General features: G+C 39.2%; 1 protein-coding gene and 1 long non-coding RNA gene across 4 annotated transcripts; both read right to left on the bottom strand.

Annotated features, from left to right (window-relative positions):
- Positions 1-718: 718 nt before the first annotated feature.
- LOC125499394 (uncharacterized) lies at positions 719-1,860 on the bottom strand. The gene is made up of 2 exons (XR_007276263.1): positions 1,326-1,860; positions 719-1,224 (listed from the first exon to the last, which is right to left on the bottom strand). It is a non-coding gene; the product is annotated as an uncharacterized LOC125499394 (long non-coding RNA).
- A 1,284-nt stretch (positions 1,861-3,144) lies between these two features.
- Positions 3,145-14,256, bottom strand: LOC104899255 (uncharacterized). 3 transcript variants are annotated; one of them, XM_010686408.3, is made up of 4 exons: positions 14,124-14,256; positions 13,961-14,033; positions 13,489-13,613; positions 3,145-3,946 (listed from the first exon to the last, which is right to left on the bottom strand). In XM_010686408.3, exons 2-4 carry the CDS (start codon positions 14,027-14,029, stop codon positions 3,370-3,372), a joined length of 771 nt encoding a protein of 256 aa, XP_010684710.1. In that variant the 5' UTR covers positions 14,030-14,033; positions 14,124-14,256; the 3' UTR covers positions 3,145-3,369. The 3 variants fall into 3 exon arrangements, with proteins under 3 accessions (XP_010684710.1, XP_010684711.1, XP_010684712.1); XM_010686409.4 differs by having other exon boundaries at positions 13,961-13,999; positions 14,124-14,236; XM_010686410.3 differs by lacking the exon at positions 14,124-14,256 and having other exon boundaries at positions 3,145-3,941; positions 13,961-13,999.
- Between the last annotated feature and the right edge of the window lie 2,885 nt (positions 14,257-17,141).

Below are 17,141 nucleotides of genomic sequence, written 5' to 3'. Positions count from 1 at the left end.
CCCAAGTAAGCGAAGGGTACATCAAAGGAGACAGAACTAAACATTTATCACCAAAGCTCTTCTTCACTCATGACCTCCAAAAGGAAGGGACGATCAACATTCGACAAATCCAATCATGTGAGAATCTTGCAGATTTATTCACCAAATCCCTTCCGGCGAAGAAATTTGAAGAATTAGTCCGAAAAATTGGAATGCGTCATCTTCATGATATATGCTAGATTCAGGGGGAGTATTATATGCGCTGCACTCTTTTTCCCTTCGATCAGGTTTTTATCCCACTGGGTTTTTCCTGACAAGGTTTTTAATGAGGCAGTTGATTTTAAGCATATAAGGATACATAATAGTTGTACTCTTTCCCTAGTTATGGATTTTTCCCACGGGATTTTTCCTAACAAAGATTCTTAATGAGACAACGTCTATTATGACTTATAAGTGGACATTCAAGGGGAGTGTTGAGAAACAGTGGAATGAACAATTCCACTGTTTACATGTGTGAAGTCCACTGTTCACATATGCGGGAAGTCCATATTTCCTGCGTGCATTTAATGCATGTCAGGTAATTTTCTCCCGTATTAAAACTTTGCAATTGTGCACAGTAGAAAACTTTGCTTATAAATACATCGGTGTAAGAAATCAGTTTTACACATCAATGCAATACAATACTCTCTGATATATTTGCATAACTTTCTCTCTATTTCTCACAACACATGGAACTAAGTTTAATAATTCAAGCTTTTATTGAATTGTGTAGAGAGCATGGGGTAAGTTACAACTTTTATGCCCCCAAAACACCACAAAAAAATGGTGTAGTTAAAAGAAATAATAAAACTCTAGAGGAGATGACGAGGACGATACTTATTGAATGTGGTCTCCCTAAGAGTTTTTGGAGGGAAGGTGTAAACATTGCATGCTATATTCACTAGTACAGAATTAATAATTTGCGTTGGACATGTGACCACCATTTGCGTCAGACATCGGTCCGACGCCACAACACTCGACGCAAATTCGAGTGATGTGATGTGCGTCGGATCAGAACGCGGCGCAAATTTTGTGCTATTTACTTCGAATGTACTGCATAGTCCGACGCACATGACCCTTGAACCCCAGCACCAACAGCACCCCTGCGTCGCATATTTGTCTTTGTGTGACGCAAATCATCCATTTTATATTAAAAAAAAGTCAATCTGTTTGAACACTACTCAGATCTCCAACCCTTTTGATAACCTGAAATAGATCAATATAAAGTTCAACTCAAATGAATTAAACTCTATAATTGATAGAAATTGAATCAGAAAATTCAAAATTAGTAATCTAAGGTAACTTACCACCGAAGGTTCGAATGTCGTTGCACTCGTCTGAGGTCGAATTGTCGTCGCTCGCTGCTCCTCTGTCGAATCCCATCCTTAAACCAAAGATCTATTTTTCCCGCTTCACCACCATTTGTCGCACTTTCTTCCTTCTGCTTTGCTCACTGTCTCTCTCCTCTCTTTGCTGGAAAACCGCCACATTCGCCATAGAACACCGCGAACGCACTTCGTTGTTGAAATTTGAAAGAGAGATGAGAAGATAGGTGAGAGAGAGATAAGATGCGAAACAGAGATGAGATGCGAAATAGAGATGAGGTGGAGTTCTGAAGTGTGAGAGTCAGAGAGATGAAGGTGGGGTTTTAAAGTGTGAGAAAACAGCGGGAGGAAGTGAGGATTTGGAAATAAACCCTGAACGCGCACCTTATGATTTGCGTCGTATCTCGTGGCCCATCCGACGCAAATCATGGCCCAAAACTTATTTAATGCCATCTATGCGCACACTCGTGAGAATCCTACACACATTGTCAAATTTAAAAATCTTGGCCTTTCATCATCTGCGTCGCACACTTGGGCAACACAAATCTTCTTTTGACTCATTTGTTGTGGTTATTTGCATCGGATCTTTGTTAATATCCGATGCAAATCATTTGTTCCTGAACATTTGCATGAGTCTTTCTTTTGTTCGACGTAAATAGGGAGACGAAAAATTATCATTTTTCTACTAGTGATTCTAAATCGTGTTCTCATTAGACCTAAATTGAGTAAAACTTCATATGAACTTCTAAAGGGTACAAAACCTAATATTCCACATTTCCGTATCTTTGGGTGCAAGTATTTCGTGCATAATAATGGGAAGAAACAGCTTAATAAGTTCGACCATAGGAGTGATAATGTAATCTTTCTTGGATATTCTTCTCAAAGTAAAACATACAAGGTGTTCAATAAGAGGATCATGTTTGTGGAGGAGAGTGTCCATGTGATCTTTGATGAATTTGATGTCTTATGAGATTGCAGAGGTGGGGAGAGGCGATATCATTGGAATGCTCGAGTTCAATGGAGAACAGCTAACTGGTTCCCCTCAGGAACAAGAAGAGGAAACAGGGCTCACCAAATGTTGATGGTGGAGGACTTGATCAAGAACAAGGAAAGAATTATGTTTGAGGGGAATCAGAAGTTGATGGTAAAGTTGACATATAAGTGCCTCAGGGGGGGGACCACTGTGCAAAACGATGGTAACCTTAATAAGGAACATGTAAGTAATGCGCAAAGATCCACTTTGCAACCTAGCACATATATGAGATTCAACTTGCATGTTGTCGAGTGCAAGCTAGGTCCAGTCATGTTGAGTCAAGGGCACAAAATGAGTTAGTTTCGAATAGTTTTAGATATCAATCTTTTCATCCCACTGATAAAATCATAAGTGATATTAATAACGGAGTTCAATGAGAACACCTGTTTATGAATACTTTTGTGCCTCCTTTTGCTTTTTGTCTAGCATAGAACCAGTTGACTATAAGATGACTTTGAATGATCCATATTAGGTTTTGACTATGTAAGATGAGTTGAATCAATTTGAAAGAAACCTTGCCAATCGCTCAAGAGGAATAGCGCTCTCCAAGTAAAAAAATACTAATTTCTCATTACAATTTTCAACATAACTTATCGTCCTAATGTCATTTATATATAAAAATATTTCCTCAGTAACTTCCTAACTTATCATTCAAGCTACTATTAAAACTATCTAGTTATGCAATACCAAAAGTGTCCCTCTCTATAGGTTTACTCATTACCGAGTCTTTTGATTAAGGAAAAGAAATCTAATCAATGGTTCAGAGTATGAAAATGAACGCCATGGTCAATACTAATTGGGAGAAGACAGTATTTGTTTCATTTTGCTACAAGAGAAAGAACGTTTACAAGCAACTAACTAAAAATAAATACTGACTACAATACAATGTACAACGTCAGACATAATTAAACGCACATAAGATGTATTTCACTCGCTAGTAATTCGTCACCCATTTTCGTACTTCACTTGCTACCAACTCGTCACCCATTCTAATCACAAGTCAACCGGAGACGCATGATGGATAGAAATAAGCCATTGACCATCAACTTTTTCAAAAACATTCGTGGCAAATTGTCTTCCCCAGCTGCTGCCTTTAGTTTTAACCAATTCCACACAAGTGACATATCCAAGTTCTCCTCTCACATGCACTTGAACATCTCTTAGCTCAATCTCCAATGGAAATTCATAATCTACCCATACATATTCCCAGCTCCGCATTACAAGTTCATAACCAGATATTCCACTAGCACCAGGATGCACGCAGCACACGTTATCCCCTTTAGCCCAAAGGGCTTGCATAGAGGCAAGATCTCCAATTCTAAAGGCATTATAAAACCGAGCATTTGCATAAAGTACAGAAGCCTCACTGTCTTCATGAAGAACTCGGATTTTGTCTCTGATCCTTGCAGCTTCAGCATAGTTCTCTTGCTCAATAGCAATTTCTAACTCTCGTTCCAAGCTCTGTTTGTTCAACAATATGCTTTCACCAGTTACAGCTCTCCCCAAATCATCATTTGTCGCTTTACATGGTTGCAGTGAAGACAGAAAAGCCCTTCCAATAGATGCTGCACTGGATGGAAATATAAATTAAACGACTATCTACTGTATTCTAAAATCAAGCCTAGTGCAAATTCCATTTCCATTCCATAACTTGAAGAGCACATCAACAACTCAAATATTGAATATCAACAACAAAGCAAGCCAAGTTAAGTAGCTGGAGGAAAGACCACTAAGAATTTAGGCACAGACTGGCATGAGACTACTTCACAGAAACCTTTTTCTTTTAATAGGTACTTCACGGAGCTAAACAGGGAATGACATTTTTATTCCAAGGGTAGCTTTGTATCTCACAGAGTGTGTATGAAATAGAATCACATGAGACTTGCGAGGATTTGACACCGAGAATGAATATCAATTTCTGATTAGACATACAATCTGCAATTGGCTTCTTTCTTCCAAGTTCAGATATAGCTCGAGAATGACAAGTGATGAAGATATTTTTTTAACATGCACTAAAAGCGATAAGATAAATTCCTAAAACAATAACTCTAGCATACTAGAGGTAAGCTAGTCAGAATTGTGAAATGCAAGTACTCTAAAAAAGATTGGACACTTTGATACACCCCAACATCATTCACAAAGTGTAAGTTCACTTTCCTAATTTCATTGGAGCCATATGAGGTCAATTTTGGGCTTGATATATAAACACGGGTGTGGAAAATAGCTTCACCATGTAAAAATATTTCAGGTAAGAAACCTGTTACCTTGCTGTGATGTCTCAAGGAGTCACTACTCAAAAGTGGCACCTTTGCTAGATGGGTGAAGGGGGTATTCTTATAATGCTATCACTAGTCAGAAGGTAGGAATCACCAATAACAGGTAATAAGTTTAGCCACAACTTTAAGCACAACATATATTGTTAAATGTTAGAAGACCACATGTTATTACATTCATGAATATACTCGAATTGTCAATTAGATTAGCGAAATCAGTGTACCATTATAATTGCTGCAAAGAAAACTTGGAGCTGAAATAGAACTCGTAGGCTTCTTTCCTATTGATCATGATAGCCATACTGCTTATGAGGAGGAATGATAAAGTTCTTGAAAAATGGCACAACAAATCCTTAATCTCTATCTTCCATTCAAGTGTCCTTTAAAGTGTTGGAAAGCCTGATATTCCTGACTACTCTTCCTCCAAGGTTATAGTGAAGATACCACTAAAGCTTTTCCCTTCCATCATCATTACGTGATAGAAAGGTCAGAGACTGGTAGGTAGTCATAGAAATTATGTCAATGCCATGCCAAGAATCCGACACTGAGATTAGAAATTGATGAACTATCTAGTGCTTTCTTCCTCATTAATCTTTCAAGAGTATGTATTAATGCTGAAGAATATGTAATATTATCAAGTTGCCCTAATCTGATTGAATTGGATACTAATAACATATGCAGAAAACCTACATAAAAATTCAACAAATTTTCTAATTAGGGGAACTTTTTAAAAACAAGTTATTTAATGTGAGCTTAATTTTGCATATCTCCAGAGGTGGATCCAGAGGGGCTTGGGTAGGCCTTGGCCGCCCGTCATCTTGAAAATCAGTAAGTAAATCTTGGCCAAACCATAAACATCAGTTTGTTCCGGTGTAGATGGCACACCTCTTTGTAGTAAATAAATTAAGAGTGTGGTGTGGCTATATCAAGACCAAACTCTTGAGCTCAAATTAATATTATTCTGAAAGAAGTTCCCTTTTTTCTCCTTTTCTTTATAATTTTGTTTTCTATTGATTTGAACATCTTTTCTTTTTCCTTCTAGAGCTTCACTATCCTTTTGTCATCCTATCTCTCTCGTCCTTAAGATTCAATTTACCCCATTTTTTAAATTACTTTACATTTTTTTTCAATTTTTTTGAGGTAAAATATAGTATGTTAGGTCATTAAGTAACTCAGCCTAATTCATCCTCAATAACTCTGTATCAAGAGCGTCAAAGCTATAGGTAGGAATCAATCACATACAAGTGACCTCTATCGACAAAGAAGTCTGCAACATTTTTCGTTTTGAAAAATAATGAACAACATTGAAGCTTGCTTATAGAATTTGTTTATACACACTATTTCTTCCAGCGAAAAACTGTGCTTAGACACAAAGAAACTATGTACACACTCTAATAGTCTATAATAGTAGTTTCTTGTTCCATATTTTATATATTAAACAACTTGTTATCTATATGGTCGCTTAATAATATTACATGTTCTTATACCATTAAGTTAAAATATTTTACCTAATAGTTACTCATAATTATGTCTATGGTCTACCCAAACCAAAAATTTATAGGTCCACCACTACATATCTCACTCAAGAAGTTTATTTTTCAGAGGATACATTTTGGGACGACTGGAATACTTTCTCATAAAGTCATTTTAAGTCTAGTCTTCTTACCATGAATTGGCTAAAGTACTCCAATTTTGTCACACCAATAATATCGGTGACCTCCCCCATAGTTCTTAAAAGTTGACTTTTGATGGCTCCAACCTAGCCAATTGAGAGACAACATGGGGTTCTGTTATTAGGAAACTAGTTCATTTAGGAAACTATCACCCATCTTTGTTTGCTGGTTTCCCAAGCTCTTCACAATCCACCATGTGAGCGTCATTGGTCCTCGAGAACGCCACAAAAAAGTTCACCTCTTATTCACAAGCCCTCTCCCTGATGAGCCGAAGAGAGGTGGCTTAACCCCAAGTGACCAATATTACCATTTAATTTGAAGCCTTCTCCCCCATCATTCGAAAAAATGCTTTAAGGTAACCATCCTAGAGACCTAGCCTAGTTTTATTTTCTCCCCATAGGAGAAGTGTTGAATTGTTAAGTTTTTTTCTACTTTACCAAAAAAATTATAACTCCCAAAAGAAAGAAAACATATGTGAATAAAAAGGTGTAGGTAAATCACTAAGGAATTATATATTTGATAAATTCAATATTATCATATCAAATCCGAAGAACATAGAGAGAGGTAGAAAATATATCATGTGTAATACCATTTTTTTTTGAAAACATAAAATGTAGAACATATGCCAATTGATAAGGATGCATTATATTATTGGAATTAGAATTTTAATTATAGAGTTGCATTTCAAGATTTTCAACCAAAATCCTGTATCCCCAAAAAGAGTCACGTTTCATTACGAAGATTGAATACTCAAAACATTATACCCAAGTTCAGATAACATAAATTACAACAAAATGGTGAATTCATAATTTTCTAGAGACAAACATGAAAAAGGTGCCATAATTAAGTCACCAATTGCCTAGATGGTACCAAACATCATCTTGGTGAACTATGATGAATCAAGAAAGGCCATCTGTCATGCTGACGTATTCAAGGCGCAAAAAGAAAGGAGAGCCAAGTAACAAGTGAGTGGGAAAGATGCTGAATTGGTTAGGGAACAATTCTGTTAGGAAACAATCATTTTGTTACTGAGTTGTTACAGGAGCAGTAGTGGATGATGAGAATAAAAGGGGAGAGAAGAGAGAGAAAAGGTGGGGAATTATTTTGTAGAAAGTTATCCTTAGTGGAGAGGAGCTGAGTTTCTCGAATACTCAGTAATTCTGTATCTTTCTTTTGCTGAAATACAAACTCCATCTATTTTCCTTTCGTATTTCTTCTCCGTTGGACTTTTGATAACTGTAGGTGAAGCAAGTTCATCTCAAGTGGTATCAGAGCAGTCGATCATGGCACCTTCAAACGCCAACCAGCGCATTGAGATAGTGGAGGAGAAACTCGCCGGTGTGGACAAAACCATATCGGAGCGCGTGGATCGAGCATTGGAGAAGGCGATTGCGGCAGCGATCTCTTCCTCGCGCGAGACCATGACAGAGCAGATCCAAGAGGGACAATCGGGGGTCGCGAAGAAGGTAGGAGAGGACATGGAAGCTTTGGGTGTGAGGTTAGAAGGGAGGTTGAATCGAGACAGAGAAAGTCAAGAGTTGTTGGTCAACCAACTGAAGGTCGACCAGCATAAATTCCAGGAAGAAATCAAGTCGGCGATCTCGACCCTGCAAGTGTCACGAGTTACGCCGGAGGGACCGCCGGAAAATAGTGGGAATCGTGGTGGAGGACTTCACGCAACCGAGGGTAATGGACTGGGGCGGTGGAGTGACGGTTTTGGAGGCTTGGAAGGAAGTGATGGTGGCAACGCCGGCGGTGGGATGTACCGGGGAAATGGCCCCGGTGGGGGAAACTGGAAGTACAGAAAACTTGACATGCCCGTTTTTTATGGAACTGACCCTGATGGGTGGATTCTTCGGGTGGAGCGATATTTCTCGTTTTATCGATTGTCTGAGGAAGAGAGGTTGGAGGCTGCTGTGGTGGCGATGGAGGGTGACGCACTCCGATGGTGGCAGTGGGAGAATAAGCGACGACCCATTAGGTTGTGGGACGACTTAAAATCCTTCCTACTTCGCCAATTTCGACCGGAACATGGAGGTTCGTTGTATGAACAGTGGTTGGCGACGTCACAGACGGCGGGGGTGGCAGAGTACAGAAGGAAATTTATTGAAATGGCAGCTCCCCTGGACAGAATTCCAGAAACGTTGCTATTAGGTCAATTTGTGAATGGGTTAAAAGAGGAGGTGAAAGTTGAGTTAAATTTACTAAACCCACTTAACTTGGAGCAAGCCATGGAGATGGCGGGACGGATCGAGGAAAAAAATCGGATAGTCGGGTGCAAGAAAAGGGGGGGCAGCCAACAGAAGTTTGGGCCTTATTCTTCTTATAAGAGTCCTAGCCCCACTTATTCACCCTCAATTGGAAACCACAGTAGCATCACTGGGCCGAAGACTTGGGCTGGAGAATCACAGTCTTCTATTTCTAGCCCAAAGTACAGCAGCACGTCTCCTAAACTCTTTGGTGCAATTAAACGACTCACTGAAAAGGAATGGCAGGATAAGAAAGCAAAAGGGCTTTGCTATCGGTGTGACGACAAATGGTCCCTGGGTCATCGGTGCCGGGGAAAGGAAATGAACGTTGTTCTGGTCGACGATGATGAAGATGCAGACACCGAGTTCGACGCCAGCGAATCCCCCACTTCGCCCACCGGTGAAGTGCCAACTGAGGTATCTTTAAATTCTGTTATTGGATTGTCAAGTCCTCGTACTATGAAATTGACCTAGAAAAATTGGGGAAAAGGATGTGGTGGTCATGATCGACCCTGGCGCAACACATAACTTTATTTCCCTACTTACTGTTGAAAAATTGGGCATTGAAATTTGGGGATCTAGTGGGTTTGGCGTTTCTCTCGGGAATGGAGAAGCAATTCGTGGTAAGGGAGTTTGCAGGCAGGTGAGGTTGGAACTAGACGGAGGACTTGTAGTGAAAGAGGATTTCTTACCTCTAGAGTTGGGTAACTCGGATATTATACTCGGGATCCAATGGCTTGAGAATCTGGGTACAGTAGTGACAAATTGGAAAACACAAATGATGCAGTTCGAGTTAGACGGCGTGTCAGTCACATTAGTGGGAGATCCCTCCTTGGCTCGCTCCAAAGTGTCATTACAGGCCATGTTTCGTACCATACGTAAAGAAGGAGGTGGATTATGGTTGGAGTTCAACCAAGTGGAAGGATCGACGAAGGAGGAAAATGAGGGCGTTAGAGGCGAGGTACCTGGTTTTTTAAGTGACTTATTGACTGAGTTTAGGGCTGTGTTCGCACCACCAGCAGGGCTGCCACCACAACGGGGGCATGAACATGCCATAATTTTGCAAGAAGGGAGCAACCCGGTCAGCGTACGACCTTATAGATACCCGCACTTTCAGAAAACTGAAATTGAGCGTTTGATACAGGAGATGTTGGCTGCCCACATCATTATACCATCCACTAGTCCCTTTTCGAGCCCAGTACTATTGGTGAAGAAAAAAGATGGCTCGTGGCGGTTTTGCGTTGACTATCGTGCATTAAATAAGGAGACGGTTCCGGACAAGTATCCAATACCGGTGATCGATGAACTTTTGGATGAGTTGCATGGGTCTACTTGCTTTTCTAAGTTGGATTTGAAGGCGGGGTACCACCAAATCCGGGTTAGGCCAGAAGATACACACAAAACAGCCTTCCGAACCCACGAAGGACACTATGAGTTTTTGGTCATGCCGTTTGGTTTGACCAACGCTCCGGCAACGTTTCAATCGTTAATGAATGACATTTTTCGCCCATTTCTAAGGAGGTTCGTTTTAGTGTTCTTTGACGTCATCCTTGTTTACAGTAAAACCAAGGATGAACATGTGATGCATCTTAGGTTGGTGTTGGAAGTTCTGTCTCAGCAACAGTTAGTGGTTAATTTCAAGAAGTGTGAGTTCGGGAAGCCCCAAGTAGCTTACTTGGGGCATGTTATTTCCAACCAAGGGGTAGCGGTTGACATGGAGAAAATTCGGGCTATGTTAGAGTGGGGGCAGCCAAAGACAATCAGAGAACTTCGGGGATTCCTTGGACTCACTGGGTATTACCGAAAATTCATAGCCAATTACGCACAAATAGCCCAACCCCTCAAGAGCAACTGAAGAAGGATTGTTTTTCATGGTCTGAACGGGCTACAGAGGCGTTTGGGCACTTGAAGCAGGCCATGACCAGCCCTCCAGTTCTGGCAATGCCAGATTTTACTCAGCCATTTGTTGTGGAGACGGACGCCTCTGGGTTTGGGGTGGGGGCTGTCCTAATGCAAGGGGGACGTCCCATTGCCTTCTTCAGCCGGTTACTCGGCCCTCGTTCACAGCACAAGTCCATCTATGAAAAGGAACTCATGGCTATATGCTTAGCCGTGCAACGGTGGAAGCACTATTTGTCGGGTCGACATTTCAAAATCCGAACAGATCAACAGAGTTTACGCTTCATTACTCAACAACGTGAACTGGGTGCTGATTTTCAGAAATGGGTGAGTAAACTAATCGGGTTTGAGTTCGAAATACAATTCAAGCCTCGTGCTTCTAACAGGGTGGCCAATGCATTATCAAGAAAGGAGGTGGGTGAAATGGAATTGGGGGCCTTAATTACTTCGCAGGGAATTGATTGGGGAGATTTGGAGAAGGAAATTGCTAAAGATGGGCTGCTGCAGAAAATTAAGGCAGATGTGCATTCAGGTACTACTCCTCACTCCTCACTGGGCTTTCAGTTGTTGATGATAAGCTTCTGTACAAGGGCCGCTACGTAATTCCCCGCACATCGGCATTTATTCCCATTTTGTTAAGGGAGTACCATGATTCCCTGGTGGGAGGACATCCAGGTGATTTGAAAACGTACTTGAGGATGGCAGCCGAGTGGTACTGGATTGGGATGCGCAAGGATGTGGCTGACTATGTGAAACATTGTGTTGTCTGCAATGTTATCAGGATCGGGATCCTACTTTGGATCGTAGGGGTTGGTAGAATCGAATCGGTGGGATCGAATCGTAGGATCGTAAGATCCTACAATTTGGTGAAATAGAGATAATTATACTAAAATATGGTGAGAACCTTATGTTAAAAAATTTCCACATATTAATAATGAATTTTTTAATTAGCAAATGATATTAATAATGAATTTTTTAATTAGCAAATGATGATAGTTTTCAATACTATAAGATTAAAGCAACATGCGACCAAATCATAATAGAAATATTATATGGAAATTACTTTATAATATTTATACGGTAGAATCGGATCGTGTAGAATCGTAGGATCGTAGAATCGTGTTAAGATCCTACCACGTGATTTTTTGTGGGTGGGTAGGATCGAAAGATCCTACAAAATTAAGATCCTACGTAGGATCAGGATCGGTGAGGTCCTCCAGGATCGTAAAATCGTAGAATCGTAAAATCCGGATCGGGATTTTAACAACAATGGTTGTCTGCCAACACAACAAGTTTTCTTAACAGTCACTTGCTGGACTTTTACAGCCACTCCCATTACCATCCTTGGTTTCGGAAGATATATCGATGGATTTCATCGAAGGCCTACCTTTATCTAAAGGGGTAGATTCTATTCTGGTGGTAGTGGACCGACTGTCCAAGTATGGTCACTTTGTTGGTCTACGTCACCCATTTACCGCCTTGACAGTAGCAGAAGCATTTGTTAGAGAAATTGTGCGTTTACATGGGTTTCCGGCTTCAATTGTCTCTGATCGGGACAGAATTTTCTTGAGCAATTTTTGGCGGGAGTTGTTCAAACTGCAGGGTACAACTCTCAAACGCAGTACAACTTATCATCCACAAACGGATGGCCAAACGGAAATCGTGAATAAGGGAATTGAGACGTACTTGCGATGTTTTGCTGCTGGACATCCGAGACTTTGGGCTAAATGGCTTCCGTGGGCAGAATTTTCCTACAATACTTCCCCCCACATGTCTACCAAAATGACTCCCTTTAAAGTCTTGTATGGACGAGACCCACCACCATTGTTACGTTTGGGTAAGGGCCACACCCCTGTTGATTCACTTGAAGAAATGTTGTTGGACCGTGACGCCATTTTGGATGATTTGCAACTGTATCTACTGAGAGCACAGCACAAGATGAAACTTGCAGCAGATTCTGAGCGCAGAGATGTGGAATTTGCAGTGGGGGAGATGGTGTACTTGAAGTTACAACCATATTGCCAACGTTCGTTGGCTAAGCGCCCCTTTGAGAAGCTGGCTCCGAGGTTTTATGGCCCATTTCCCATCATCGCCCGCATTGGGGCTGTTGCATATAAGTTACAGTTGCCAGAAACTAGTAAGGTTCACCCGGTCTTCCACATCTCACGGCTCAAGAAGGCTATTGGTGATGCGCCTGTGGGTGCGCACGTTCCACCTCAGTTGAATGCAGACTTGGCATTAGTGGCTGAACCGGAAGAAGTCCTTGACATTAAATCTGTACAGGAAGGCGATGTCTCTCATATTGAGGTGTTGGTAAAGTGGAAGTCTTTGCCTCCATTTGAGGCCACCTGGGAGGATGCCACCTTGCTGACCGAGCGTTTTCCATCTTTCCACCTTGAGGACAAGGTGAGTTTTGGCGGCGGGGTATTGTGATGAATCAAGAAAGGCCATCTGTCATGCTGACGTATTCAAGGCGCAAAAAGAAAGGAGAGCCAAGTAACAAGTGAGTGGGAAAGATGCTGAATTGGTTAGGGAACAATTCTGTTAGGAAACAATCATTTTGTTACTGAGTTGTTACAGGAGCAGTAGTGGATGATGAGAATAAAAGGGGAGAGAAGAGAGGGAAAAGGTGGGGAATTATTTTGTAGAAAGTTATCCTTAGTGGAGAGGAGCTGAGTCTCTCGAATACTCAGTAATTCTGTATCTTTCTTTTGCTGAAATACAAACTCCATCTATTTTCCTTTCGTATTTCTTCTCTGTTGGACTTTTGATAACTGTAGGTGAAGCAAGTTCATCTCATGAACATGTTTGAGGTAATTGGACCGAACAATTTAAGGTTATCCATGGTTTTGACTATCTTTTCATTTTCTCAATCCCATCGGCGATGCATCCACTGATTCAGCACTATCAGCTTATCACACATAAGTAAGTGCCTGATAAAGCACAAGCATTCTACCACATAGAAAAGAAATTTCTCAGAACATTCACACAAACAACATGGTTCAGAAAACAACTTACTAAATCTCAGCTCCGCTGTCATCATTCTTTTTTGGCTTCCAAGATGACAAACATTTTAACATCCTCAAACTTTTTATGCTTGAATAAGGTAAGTTATTGAATTTCGTGATACTCACAACATTCCCCTGCAATAGGAACTCTGATAAATTAATGACTTCTCCTTCGTAGTTCGCCACTAAAACACCAGCAATAACTATTTTTTACAAGCAGAACGTCAACTGTTACGACGGGTGTGTGTGAAATGCTTATCTGAGGACAATAAACTTGCACCAAAGAGAAACCCCCCAACACACCAACACCAACAACAAAGTGACAATCCCATTACGATTAAGGATCTAACATAAACTGTCATCCCAAAATCGGAGAAATCGTTTATGTGACAAATGAAAGAATAAATATAAAGTAATATCCTACAAACAGTAAACAAAGAAAATTGAGGAAACTAAGACGACAAGAAACATACGGAACTTACCCTATAGCAGATGTTCATTGGATTAAGCACCAATGCGTGCTGCAAATTAGTAGAAAGCGAAGGTTTCATTGAACTGCAGGAAAGATGATAAAAAAAATTCAATTCCTACTCACATATTTAAGTATAAGCTACAAAATAGTAGTAAAATTAGTCCTAAACAAACCTTCAATTTTGTTGGAAATAATCGAGAAAAGAGGTTCAATGTTTTCTCTCACTCTTCTTGTCTCCTCCTCAAACTTGATTGATGCTGGAAATAAGAAATTGTGCGGGTAGGTTTGTCAATCACATAGAAAATCTATATATATATATATATATATATTATATATATATATATATATATAATATATATAGGTGTAAGTTCATATGAGAACCAAAACTACCTTATTTTTCGTTCCCTCTAGGGTTTCTCCTTGGGATGGTTTTTTCTCTCTAGGGTTTCTCCTTGGGAGGGTTTTTTCCTAGCCTCCGTCGCTAGGTTTTTCTTCTTTTTTGAAGGTTTTTCCTCATTCTTTCTTCTTTCTCTTTGTTTTTTCATCCCTTTTCTTCTTGGTCTCAATTGTGAATCTTTGTAGGGGCTTCCACTGGTGTTCGTACCGGTGGTAAGCCCCAAAAACCTTTTTAATTGCTCCCAATAAGTATATCCCATCATTAAGATGATATTTATTCTAGGATGTTCCATTTCTTTTTTTGTTCGTCTAATGAAGAAGGAAGATCTAACAATCACTATTCTCTGTAAGAATCTAGAAGACCACAGAAGTATTTTCACCCAAACGACTATGCATCAGCGGAAGTTAAGCCGAATCAGGGCGAACTCACAGATTGTATTGCTTCAGATGAAGTTTTTTATTAAGGCTATTTTTTATCAAATCTGCGATGTATCTAGTTCTAAGGTGTTATATGCCTATGTTGGAATTTTCGATTTTTCAGGAATTGATTGTAAGTGCCGTTTGGCTATCCCTTATCAATGAAATTATTTTTCTTCCTGTCAAAAAAAAAAGTTCATATGAGAACCACCCTTATGGTGAGAACCACTTATTTTTCCTCATTTTACGAAGATTTTGATTATTTGATAATATTTTTGCTCATTTTTTGTTTCACTTATTTTATGGTTTTGCTCATTTAAGAATTTTATGCTCATTTATCAACGTTTTTCTCATTTTACGTTTTGCTCATTTTACTTTTTTTCTCATTGAACTTTTTTATCCTCATTTTACGTTTTTTGTTCTTTTACATTTTTGTTCATTTTACGTTTTTGATAATTTAATGTTTTCTACTCATTTTATGTTTATGCTCATTTGTTACTTTTTTTTTTGCTCATTTTAGGAAGTTTTTGCTCATTTTAAGTGGTTCTCACGGTTCTCACCATAAGAGGGTTCTCATTAGAACCCAACCCTATATATATATATATATATATCATTGAACTTTTTATTGCTCATTTCACGTTTTTCTTCTTTTACATTTTACATTTTTGATAACTTAATGTTTTTTTACTCATTTTATGTTTCTACTCATTTGTTACTTTTTTTGCTCATTTTAGGAAGTTTTTGCTCATTTTAAGTGGTTCTCACGGTTCTCACCATAAGAGGGTTCTCACTAGAACCCAACCTTATATATATATATATATATATATATATATATATATATAATATATATATATATATATATATATATATATATATAATTGAGTTCACCTAAGAATGGTGTTTTATATGAGAAATGAGAACAAATTCCAGCCTTTAGATCATGATGCCTTTAATGGCTGAGATTATATAAGGCAAAAATAAGTTTAAGTCCTCCTAAAATTTCTCTCGCACCCAATCTTCTCCAAGTGGCCAAAACACTTTCATTTCTCTCTCCTCTCGTTCTCTAGCAATCATCATCAATTTTTCGCAGATGATTCCCGAGGAGAGAGAAAATCAAGTTTTTTTTCCACCATTAACGGCGATACACTACACACTAGTAGCTCGAGGATCGGTCGTTTTAACGGATCGGAATTCAACATAACACCAACAAACAATACAAATTTGAAGCAGATTCTCGAGAACATTCCAGGAGATGGCGATACAAATGTTTCGTGTTCGCAAGATCGATACATCTTCCATGTTTAGCGCACTGTACTTTACACAGCTGTGAACTCTGATGGCAGCCATTTCTTAAGATTTAAGAGCAACATATGCTGGTAATGGCAACTTCGAATAGCTCTGAACTTAGGGGTTAGGTTGGGACAACTGGTTGTACAAGAGTTCATCCATAATTGCTTCAATTGTTACATCAGAGGCTAGTTGATTATAAAAGTTGTTTTCATGTGGAGATGGAAATATGGGCTTACTTTGTACTTTTTTATTTTGTATTCCGAATTGTGAAAACTTGGAATTGCTCCTTGTCATTGATTTGGAAGTTGTGGTGGAACTTCGACCACGATTTTAGTCCTGAAGTTAAACTTAAGCACTTTCTGAATGATTTATGTCCTCGACTTAAATGCAATTACTAATATATATTGGATCGTATTATAGAGATAATAAATTCGTTATATTAAATCGTCTATACGTCTTACTAGAGAAAGATATAGAACTTCGGATTAGTAAATAAATAAACCCGAAGCCCAATGTAACGGATCCTACAAGGTCACACATTAAACTTGGATCAACAAAAAAAACCTAGAGCCCAAGAGGGCCCTAGGGTGGCCGGCCAAGAGAAGGGAAAAGGAGAGAAATCTGACCTAAATACTTTTATATATTTGGGTTAGGCAGAAAAGAAAATACATAGTTTTCTTATTATTTTCTCTCTCCTATTCTCTCTCTTCAAAAGTCACGTATACTCCAAAACAAGAAGAAGTTTTCTTCCTTTCCAACTAGCATTGGTGGAGTGTTGATCTGGGTTGGTGGACTAAGTAGAGGAATCACATCTGAGATTCTCAATCCGGTTACTTCAAGCTTTGTGGAAATCACGCTACAAAGGTTATTTCTAAACTTGTATGTGATCCTTAATTGTATATGCATGTGATCCTGATTTAAGTGCTTATGAATTTGATTCATGAAATTCCGCTTTATAGTACTTATAATTCCTACAGTGGTATCAGTTTTAGCCTCTTGCATATAGAATTTTGGTCATAAAGTTTAGTTTATGTATGATTAATTTTAATTTGATTAAGGGGAGGAATTAAATTATGGATTGAATAATT

The sequence above is a fragment of the Beta vulgaris genome, chromosome 7 (genome assembly GCF_026745355.1).
Source record: "Beta vulgaris subsp. vulgaris cultivar EL10 chromosome 7, EL10.2, whole genome shotgun sequence".
NCBI lineage: Eukaryota > Viridiplantae > Streptophyta > Magnoliopsida > Caryophyllales > Amaranthaceae > Beta > Beta vulgaris.
Note: the sequence above shows the minus strand (reverse complement) of the source record. Positions and strands in the feature narration are given on the sequence as shown.

Excerpts from the sequence above, each read along its gene's own strand:
- LOC104899255 (XM_010686408.3), bottom strand. The coding sequence starts at position 14,029 with ATGAAACCTTCGCTTTCTACTAATTTGCAGCACGCATTGGTGCTTAAT. Across the intron at positions 13,614-13,960 it reads CAATGAACATCTGCTATAGG|GGGAATGTTGTGAGTATCAC; the intron begins GTAAGTTCCGTA and ends TTCCTATTGCAG. Across the intron at positions 3,947-13,488 it reads GACAGCGGAGCTGAGATTTA|TGCAGCATCTATTGGAAGGG; the intron begins GTAAGTTGTTTT and ends ATTTCCATCCAG.